At 47.1% G+C, this 10,911-nt stretch overlaps 1 protein-coding gene across 1 annotated transcript in view; it reads right to left on the bottom strand.

The window, feature by feature from the left end:
• Positions 1-339: 339 nt before the first annotated feature.
• The window catches only part of HIP1 (huntingtin interacting protein 1), a 209,141-nt gene continuing 198,569 nt past the window's right edge, over positions 340-10,911 (bottom strand). Inside the window, exons 26-31 of the mRNA XM_017533376.2 lie at positions 10,194-10,294; positions 9,795-9,900; positions 8,444-8,567; positions 7,826-7,887; positions 3,143-3,251; positions 340-2,382 (exon numbers count right to left, since the gene is read on the bottom strand). Coding sequence (XP_017388865.1) covers positions 2,330-2,382; positions 3,143-3,251; positions 7,826-7,887; positions 8,444-8,567; positions 9,795-9,900; positions 10,194-10,294 — 555 coding nt within the window. The 3' untranslated portion in view covers positions 340-2,329. The remainder of the gene's footprint in view (positions 2,383-3,142; positions 3,252-7,825; positions 7,888-8,443; positions 8,568-9,794; positions 9,901-10,193; positions 10,295-10,911) is intronic.

Raw genomic sequence — 10,911 nt, forward strand, 5'->3', positions numbered from 1 at the left:
GGTCTTGCTACGACACTCAGGCTGGTCTCAAACTCCTGGGTTCAAGCAATCCTCCTGCCTTGGCCTCCCAAAGTGCTGGGATTACAGGCATGAGCCACTGCACCTTGCTGGGTAGAGAATCTTAATTTGATCCAATACACTAGAATTTTTGCCCCATCGGTAATTTGGAGCCTATAACTTGGAATGGCTGAGATCTAGAAGGGAGGACTAGCCACTTTTGGAAATATTGACCCACATCAAGAATACACTGATTGGGTTAGTTGCCACAACCGGGACAGGGATGCTTACGCACCATTCCTTCTGAACCTTGAAGCAAATACTAAGCAGAAGGCAGCATTCAACATAATACTGCCCAATTTCTACTGCCGATACTTCCTTAGCCTAGTATGGAGGTCACATGTCTGTGTATGGTCATCCGAGGTCCTGGGAGAGGATTTTTTGAATGTCCCACTTAGAAAATGCACAGAGAGGGAGTTGGGGAAGGGGGTGGGTTAGGGAGAGGGGGGTTGGTTCACAGTGATCAAATAGAAGTCTCACTACCCGTCATGTAGCAAAACCTAGCAGTGTTCCGTTGGGGCAGATCCTGGGAAGTGCTTGATGGCTACCACCAATGAGTTGCTATAGATAAAGAAGGAAGACGCTGTTTTTTTCCAAGATCAGAAGGTCACTTAAATGCTGGGGTCCACCTAGAAGAGGAAATGTGCCACTGGACTGTCCACCCCTAGTAAGCTGTTCATGTGCCCTCTGTCCTCACCCTGTCCACAGGGCAGCGAGAGCCTGGGGCATGTGGCTGACGGGAGTTACAGCCACTGGTTCCCTCCTTTCTCATTTTCTCTGACCCCGGAGCTCTGAACGGTCTCCTTGCTGTGGGATCCGAGTCAGTAACGGTCCAGCACCTTGGCCTTGCTTCTGATTCTTGAAGGCTGATGTAGCCGGGCAGAAAGATGAGCCTTGCCATAGTCACACCTGAAGTCCTGACTGCTCCAAGCATTTCTCCGTAGGCTGTTGCTGTTTAAGGAGGTTAGTAATAAACATTAAGGGCAGCAAACCAAGTATAGGACTCTTTCCTGATGGGAGCAATTGCACCTGATCTTCCGGGTTTGTCAATTGCGTAGAAGGTGGAATGATCCTCCGAATCAAGAGGATGCCAAGGCAGGCATCTGCAGAAAGGAGTTGGGGATCACTCCCATGCTCCTTCTCTGGGCCAAGGGAGATGGCCCACGTGACACAGACCATTCACAGTTCATTCCAGGGGAAGTAGTGTTGCTGATCTCACCAGCTCCATTCAAGCATGTGATAAAGGTTTTTGAGCCTGGTCTCGGGAACTCCTAAGAAATGTGTCCTGTGAAGACCTGGGCTATGCGCACCCTCTTGTCCCTCTTTCTGTTGTCCTCTCCCTTGTGAAGGTGGACAGATGCTTTCCGCCGGGGTTCAGCTTTAGGAGGGAAAGGCACTCGCTCTGCTTCTGCCTTTTGAGGAAAGTTGTCACTCAGCAGCTCCGCCTGACCCTGAAGCGTGGCCTGGGTGGGACAGCACCTGCTCAGCGTGGAGGCGGAGGTGGAGCACCAAGGAGAGGCCTGGGCAGCACCATCGCCGGAGCTGCCACAGTGGGGGGCCCCGGAGACTCAGCCCCAGGGGTGTGCCCTTTGGGAGAGTTGGCTATTTGAGTGAAAATTAAAAAGAAAAAACCACCAAAATACCCAACCAACCACCATAAGAAGCAGTGGAAATCCATGGCACTGCCCAAAGAGGGAGAGAATGGCCTTGGCATTCACAGCCAGGACACTCCTGCTGTCCCTCTGACTGTGCAGATTTCAGGGTAGTGTCCTGGTTTGGAATCCATCAGCCCTCTGATGCTCACAAGTTTATGTAAATGATGAAACTGAAAAGACTGAGAAGAAAACAGAAAAGAAAAAGCATAAGCTCTTCCCTCTCCAAGCTGTCAACAAACAGCAAGCAGCCCCTCTCTTAAGGATACCCATTGCGTGGGGGTCAAGCAGTCAGCAGGACTGGATGGAGGTCCTCTCTGTTGAGTGGCCCTGCCCCCTACCATCCTTCTTTGGACCTTGGCTTGCTCATGGGCAGCACTGGCCAGCCTGGATGCTAATTAGGGAGGCGGGGAAAGAACAGAGATGACCATGGGCCCAAACAGAAAGTGTGTCACTATGGAGGGAGTCTTTGGAAGAGTCATGCAGGTCCTCGGCATGGGGTAATGGCAGTGGTGTGGCTGCCCCTGGGACTTCAAGGATTTGGCCTGTGGCTAGGGAAATAACACACACAGAGATGGGTAACAAGGATTTGCACTGACATATGGCGTGTTGGTTTGGCTCTATTCTTTTTCGGTTACCGCTTCTTGCAATGTCGGTGGAGATGCTTCTGTTCCTAAAAGACAATGATAATTTATGTTGCAAAGCACTCCCTGCATGCGTGCATTCACTTAACCAACAAAGCCTGCCACCATGTGGGTCTCGAAAATACATTATAATCATAACCATGGTGTAATCACCTAGTCCCCAAGTTTGGTGTCTAGGAATGACTAGGATCTGTCTATGGTTGGTGCCCAGAGTCAGTCAAGTCCAATAAGAGTCAACAATCTTGGCTGTGATCAAGCTGACTGCTTTCGACATGCAGACAGCAACATACAGACTCGAGGTGATGGATGGCAAGTCTCTGGGCTGGCAGGCTAAACGTGACTCCATGACACTCCATTTCTCAGCAACTGATTCCTCCTATCTTTTGGCAATTGATGTCCTTCACTGGCTCTAGATAGTCAGAACCTCGTAATTCACTTGTCTCTGTCTGTCAGATCTCCACTGACCACTATTCATTCATTTTACAACTCTCTCCTGGCCAGAAACTAAATTCCCAGGGAGTCGACGGGCTAGCTGGTCCTGGGAGGGAATGACAGTGAATGAGTTATAATCAATGTTTAGGTCTTAAAAGGTAACAACAAAAGCTTTCAATTCACCACAATTTCACCCAGAGTTAGGCTTAAAGGTTATTTACAACTCAAGAGAAAACAGATTCTATGAAGAGAGAAGAGAAGGAAGAAGCCACCGATCTGGTGGGTTCCTTGTTCTGTTCCATTCTAGGGGAAGGCCCTGGCCACACAGCTTCCCCTCCCTCCTTGGAGTCAGCTCACCTTCTTCCCAGCCCTCGGCAACACCAGCAAGCTCGTAGTGCTTTTTCCGAAGCTCTCCCAGTTTTTGACGCTCCTTCTGCAATTCATTTTCTAGCTCTAGCACCCTAACCTGCAAGGCAAAGTAAGTGGGATTTTCTTTTGATCGGCTCTCTAAGTTTTATTTATTTATATTTTTTATCGAGACGAGGTCTTGCTCTGCTGCCCAGACTGGTAGTGAAATCCTGGCCTCAGGCAATCCTCCTGTCTTGGCCTCCTAAAGTGCTGAGATTACAGGCATGAAACACCAAGCCTACATCTACCTTACTTTGATCATCCGCTTTCTGCTGCATTGTGGCTTTCCTCTTCTTCCGTATTATTCACCCTGTCTCCATACTTTATCCAGTCCTCAATTTCAATTCTCTTCTCTGCTCTAATTTTTCCATTCTCCCATTCATTTATCTATCCCAATAGCTCTTACGTTTTACTCACTGTGATCCTCTACTGGAATTGAATGATGCTTTACAAATGCCTAAATGGGAGGTGGGCTTATCTTCCGTTCCTCTGATAAATCACTATCTAAAAACAACTCTAATGTTTAGCCTCACCGTATGGTGAGTTCCAATCTAGTTGTAACCCTTCTTCAATCCTAGTTCCTTGGAAACCCAGGTAGGAACCAAATACTATGGTTCTGATACCTTTCAGGTATTTGTGCAACTTAGGCTTATTATTGCTACAAGAAAAAGCATGGACAATCTTACTAAAGGAAAGGGTGATCTTGGCTAGCTCTATTTCTCATTAATGAAATTTATTTTATTTCTTAATTCAAGGAATATTTGCTGGCTGGTTGTGGTGGCTCATGCCTGTAATCCCAGCACTTTGGGAGGCCAAGGCAGGTGGATCACTTGAGGTCAGGAGTTTGAGACTAACCTGACCAACATGGTGAAACCCAGTCTCTACTAAAAATATACAAAATTAGCCAAGTATGGTGGCACATGCCTATAATCCCAGGTACTTGGGAAGCTGAGGCAGGAGAATTGCTTGAACCCAGGAGGCAGAGGTTGCAGTGAGTCGAGATTGTGCCATTGCACTCCAGACTGGACAACAAGAAAGAAACTCCATCTCAAAAAAAAAAAAAAAGTATTTGCTGAGCACTGATCATGTATACCAGGCTGTTATAGGTGCTGGAGACACAGTGGTAAACAGACAGACAGTGTCCCTGCTTACCTTGTAGAGGGAAGGGACAAACAAATGAAGAAGAAAAGATCAGATTATAAAGAAATTATACAGGGAGATGTGAAAAATACTATGAAAAGTCAGTCAAGTCTATTCTCAGTCATTTTTCACCATATGTGGCCTTAAGAGCTCAGCTGTCTGGAGCCCTGGAGAATATTCCAGGCAGAAGAAACAGCCAGAGCAAAGGCTCTAAGGCAAGACAAATCCGGAGGTGTTGGGAGAAGGAAGGAAGTTGTATATGAGACATACGAGAGAGGGGTAGGGTTGCGAGAGGAGGTTGAGAACCACGCAAGAATCATTTTTCACCCAGGCTCATGGCCCAATGAGGAGCTTGGATGTTGTACATGCAAAGGAAAGCCATTGGGAGGATTTAAGCAGAGAGGAGTCATCCTGAGATTTACATTTCTAAAATAAATCACATAGAGAATGAGTGAACTGTAGAGGGTCAAGAGTAGAAGCAATTAGACCCAGTGAAGTGGTTCATTTTTTGTTTTGAAACTTTTTATTATGGAAAAAGTAAAATGTCTGCAGAGATATGGAGACTACTAGAGTGACCTCACTGTGCTCTCCACCCAGCTCCACCAACTAACTAACCATATGGCCAGACTTGCATCTGTAACACTCTTTGCTATTCTCCCCACCATCCGACACTGCCACGGGTTTATTACTGTCTTTATTTTTAGAGACAGTGTCTCACTCTGTCACACAGGCTGGAGTACAAGAGCATGGTCACAGCTCCCTGAAGCCTCAAATTCCTGGGCTCAAGTGATCCTCCTGCTTCAGCCACCAAAGTAGCTGGGACTACAGGCATGTGCCACCAAGCTTGGCTAATTTTTAATTTCTGTGTAGAGACGGGGTTTCTTTATTGTAGCCCCAGCTTGTCTTGAACTCCTGGTTAAGCAATCCTCCCACCTTGGCCTTCTGAAGTACTGGATTATAAGCATGAGTCACTGCACCCAGCCCACCACAGGATTCTTTTAAAATGACTATGCATATAACATTATAGGTAAGTTGTTTTTGTAATAGTTCAGGAGTCAGACAATGGTGGGTAGGAAGATGGAAAGAAGCGCAAAGATTAAGGTTTTGTTTTGTGATTTAGAGTTGACAGGACTTGCAGATGGATCGGATGTAGAGGGTGAAGGAAAGAGAGGAATCAAGGATGACTGTCTGTGGCTCAGCACCCAGTGGGTGGTGGGGGTGCCATTTACTGAGATGGAACAAACAAGGGGAGGGACAGAGTGCAGTGTGAGGGACACCAAGAGGCCTATTTTGGACATTAGTTATGCTTGAGATGCTTCTAGGGCATTAGTGGGGAGTTATCAAGAAGGCTGCTGGGTAAGTATGGAGCTCCAGGAGAAGATCTAAGTTGGGGAGAAGAATTTGGAATTTATCCACATATAGGTGGTATTTAAAGTCAAGAAGGGACGGGTGCAGTGGCTCATGCCTGTAATCTCAGCACTTTGGGAGGCTGAGGCAGGCGTTATCACTTGAGGTCAGGAGTTTAAGACCATCCTGGCCAACACAGTGAAACTCACCTCTACTAAAAATATAAAAATTAGCCAGGCGTGGTTGCAGGTGCCTGTAATTCCAGCTACCTGGGAGGCTGAGGTGGAGAATTACTTGAAGCCAGGAGGCAGAGTGGGTTCTGCAGTGAGCCGAGATTGTATCACTATACTCTACCCTGGACAACACAGCAAGACTCTGTCTCAAAAAAAAAAAAAAAATAATAATAATAAAGTCAAGAGGGACTGAGTGAGACCACTAAGCAGAAGTCCTTTCAGTATTCAGACAGAAATTTGGGTTTTCTGGTGATCTGTGTCTTTTCCTAAAGACGCTGAGCCAGGTGTAGTGGTTCATGCCCATAAGTCCAACACTTTGGGAGGCTCAGGTGGGAGAATCGCTTGAGCCCAGAAGTTTGAGACCAGCCTAGGCAACATAGTGAGAACCCCATTTCTACAAAAATTAAAGAAGCTGGGTGCAGTGGCTCACACCTGTAATCCCAGCACTTTGGGAGGCCGAGGTGGGCGGATCACCTAAGGTCAGGAATTCAAGACCAGCCTGGCCAACATGGTGAAACCCCATCTCTACTAAAAATACAAAAATTAGCCAGGCATGATGGTGCACACCTGTAATCCCAACTACTTGGGAGGCTGAGGCAGGAGAATCGCTTGAACCTGGAAGGCAGAGGTAGCAGTGAGCTGAGATCATGCCACTATACTCCAGCGTGGGTGACAGAGCAAGACTCCATCTCAAACAAAACAAAACAAAACAAAAATAAAACAAACAACAACAAAAACACAGGAAAAAAAAGAAAAATTAGCTGGGCATGGTGGTGTGCACCTGTAGTCCCAGTTACTCAGGAGGCTGAGGCAGGAGGATCCACCTGAGTCCAGGAGTTTGAGGCTGTAGTGAGCTGTGATCACACAACTGCACTCCAGCCTGGGCAACAGAGCAAGGCCCTGACTCAAAGAGAGAGAGAAAAAAAAGTGCCGAGTGACTCATCTTGGAGTGGTTTAACAATTCCAATTTGAAATTCACCCCAAAACTGATGACCAATAATTCTAGAAAAACAATGTCAATTTTTTTTTTTAAGGACCTTGCTGTTACCTATATTGCATGGCATGACTTTATAGAACAACAGAGAGAAATAATGGTATTGTCTTTGATGAGTTAACAGGATTTTCTCTCTTAAAACTAAAGGTCATACACAAATAATACCAGAAGTCTAAAACCATGCTTATAGTAAGACTATTAGATCTGTGGATATTAAGAGCTCCCTGATAACATTTAGAGGAGCATTAGTCCAAGGCTAGTGGGAAAGAGTTAAGATTCTGATCTTGGCTGGGCACGGTGGCTCACGCCTGTAATCCCAGCACTTTTGGAGGAAGACTGAGGCAGGAGGACTGTGTGAGGCCATGAGTTCGAGACCAGCCTGGGCAACATAGTGACACCCCCATCTTTATTTTTTAAAAAAGGGAGAGGCGTGCTGACTCATGCCTGTAATCCCAGCACTTTGGGATGCCGAGGTGGGAAGATCATGAGGTGAGGAGTTCGAGACCAGCCTGGCCAAATGGGAAAACGCTTTCTCTACTAAAAATACAAAAATTAGCTGGGCATGGTGGCGCATGCCTGTAGTCCTAGCTACTTGGGAGGCTGAGGCAGGAGAACTGCTTGAACCCAGGAGGCAGAGAGTGCAGTGAGCTGAGATCATGCCATTATACTCTAGCCTGGACAACGGGATGAGACGCTGTCTAAAAAACAAACAAACCAAGGATTCTGATCTGCACTAATCACCCTCTCCACCTCCGCTGTCTCTTCCAGCTTGATTTACATTCCGTCTTGGATTAGTAGGTGCGTCTGTGTTCATTTCCACCCAGGTATCTTTCTCTCTGGCTTTTCTCCATAAGAATAATATTTAGAGTCCATGTCTAGGCAATAGAGGCTATCTAGACTTAGAGACAGAGTTCTCACCTGGGAATCCATCTCTTGGCGTTTGATCTGTGTCAGCGTCATGCTTGAGAAGTCCATGTTGTCTGCAAGGATGGAAACAAGAAGGTCTTATCAAATTCTACGCTGGCTGACTGGCACCTGAGAGGTGGCCAATGGCAATGCCCTGTGGAAACACCTGGTTTGCCATCTGTCAACACAGCATGAAAGTAACCAAGGGGGCTGGGTGTGGTGGCTCACTCCTGTAATCCTCGCACTTTGGGAGGCTGAGGTGGGCGGATCATGAGGTCAGGAGTTTGAGACCAGCCTGGCCAACATGGTGAAACCTCATCTCTACTAAAAATACAAAAATTATCTGGGTGTGGTGGTGAGCACCTGTAATCCCAGCTACCTAGGAGGCTGAGGCAGGAGAATCACGTGAACCTAGGAGGTGGAGGTGGCAGTGAGCCAAGATCGCACCACTGCACTCCAGCCTGGGTGACAGAGTGAGACCCTGTCTCAAAAACAGAAATAAAGAAAAAATAAAATAAGAAAAATATGAAAGAATGTAGACACAGTACTGTGGGATTTGGGATCTCAGGACAAGACGCAGAGAAGAGCTCAACAGAGTGGATAGGAAAAGCATCTCTTCGGAAAGGCTACCTGTCTCCTCGATCTGTGATTTGCCAGAGATGGTTGAGGCCACGACGCTGGCAGTGGCCTGGTTCACTCCCCGAGAGGCCTGCTGCAGCTGGGCTAGGTTGGGGCTGTCCTTATCAGCTTTCACCTAGCAGGACAAAGCGGATTTAGGTTCACACAATACCTAGAACAACAAGGACTGAATTAAATAATTCCTCTGATGGTTCTTAACACACATGTGTGGGCCAAATGGTAATCACCAATCAATTTCTGAAAATCCACTGCCTATAGAGTCAGCTCCTGACATATCTGTCATATACAAAATTATTCCTGGCCTCTTTGCTTGGTGGCTCCCAAACTCTAAGCATTATCACTTATTTGGACAGTGTACCCAGTTATGGAAACCAATTTGGGATGACCAGAAATAAGGACAAATAAAGAAAACTCTGGGAGACTGTGAAACTCTTCAAAGAATTTTGGGTACCAGCTTTACATGAAAATTAGTTGGGGGCATTGATGATATCGATTCAAAAAAATTTTTTTGTTTTTCAGAAAGAGATTCACTCTCATCACCCAGGCTGGAGTGCAATGGCGTGATCTCATCTCACTGCAACCTCTGCCTCCCAGGTCTAAGCGATTCTCCTGTCTCAGCCTCCCCAGTAGCTGGGATTACAGGTGCCCACCACCACACCTGGCTAAGTTTTGGATTTTTAGTAGAGATGAGGTTTCAACAGTTTGGCCAGGCTGGTCTTGGACTCCTGACTGCAAGTGATCTACCGGCCTTGGCCTCCCAAAGTGCTGGGATTACAGCCATGAGCCACCACGCCTGGCCTGATTCAAATTTGAAGGCTAACAAGAAGGGGTTGTGGAATCTCAGAGCCAATCCGGGTAACCTGTTTATGAGGCCAACCTATTCCGTATTCGAATGTTTCTTGAATTCCAGGACTGCTAATCAGAAGTTGGCATTGCTGGGACTCTCTAAGGCGACTTGTGACAGATGTGAGAAAAGCCATGAGGGACACGTGTGGTGCGCTGGGTACAGGCATTCCTTGCTGTCACACGAAAGGCTTTTAGAAGAGGATGGTGTGGGACCCTTAAGAGGCTGAATTTTTATTTGGGATTGGATCCACTTGAGCCATGGATTAATCATCTGTTCTCAGGGCCAGTTCCATCCCATCATCCAAGTACTGTCTAACCTAGCCAAGTACTCTCCAACTCCTAAGTACTCTCGAACCTAGCCAAGTACCGTCTAACCTAGCCAAGTACTCTCTAACACAGTGAAGTACTGCCTAACCCAGCCAAGTACTCTTTAGCCTAGCCTAGTACTCTCTAACCACGGCGTCCAGGGTCCTAGGAGGTCCAGCACAGGTCCTACCTTGGATGCAGCCACAAGCTGGGCTGTGCTAGCAGCAATTTCATGTGAACACACCATTAGCTCCTCAAATTTCCCTCTGCCTTGTACCACCAGATCAGCTGCATCCCTGGTAGAAAAGGACAAGAGGGACTAGGTTACAGGTAGATGAGCTGTAACTTCCCCACGATCCCACCTCCAGATGACCCCATTGCCCTTAGCTAAATAGGGAGGGGAAGCTGCCTGCCCTGTGTCACCCTGGGTGAGCCATGCTCCCGTGTAAGCTCAGTCCTATTGACTTTCTGATCAGCAGTTCATTTCTAAGGGACATATAATTATTTTTTTTTCCTTTTAAGCTATTGTTTGGAGTTGATCAATGGAAGAGTGGTTGGGGAAGGAGCCTTGGCACCAATGGGCACTTACACCATGACAGTGGCTCCCCAGCCCACAGCCTTGGAAGCTGAGATGAGTCCTTCTGTCCACCGAGAGTTCTTGGCATAAAACTCTTTAGGGGATGCTGTACCCTAGGGAAGTGAAAAATAGTAATAGCCACCTTTTACTGAGCACGTACTATATGGCAGGTGCTTATAGATATCTATTATCCCAAATCAACCTCACAGTAACTGGGAGATGTAAATGTTAGTATTCCCATTTTACAATAAAGAAAAAGATTCAGAGACAAAAATGGCTTTTCCAGCTGGGTGCAGTGGCGCATGCCTGTAATCCCAGCACTTAGGGAGCCCGAGGCAGGCAGATCACTTGAGGCCTGGAGTTTAAGACCATCCTGGCCAACATGGTGAAACCCCGTCTCTACTAAAAGTACAAAAATCAGCTGAGTGTGGTGGTGGGCACCTGTAGTCCCAGCTACTTGGGAGGCTGAGGCAGGAGAATTGCTGAACCCAGGAGCCACAGGTTGCAGTGAGCCAAGATCGCGCCACCGCACTCCAGTCTGGACGACAGAGCAAGATTCCATCTCAAAAAAATATAAAAATTAGTTGGGTGTGGTGGTGGGCACCTGTAATCCCAGGTACTCAGGAGGCTGAGTCAGGAGAATCGCTTGAACCCGGGAGGAGGAGGTTCAGTGAACCTAGCACCGCACTCTAGCCTGAGCAAGAGAGCGAGACTCCATCTCAAAAAAAAA

Source organism: Cebus imitator, unplaced genomic scaffold (genome assembly GCF_001604975.1).
Source record: "Cebus imitator isolate Cc_AM_T3 unplaced genomic scaffold, Cebus_imitator-1.0 Scaffold82, whole genome shotgun sequence".
NCBI lineage: Eukaryota > Metazoa > Chordata > Mammalia > Primates > Cebidae > Cebus > Cebus imitator.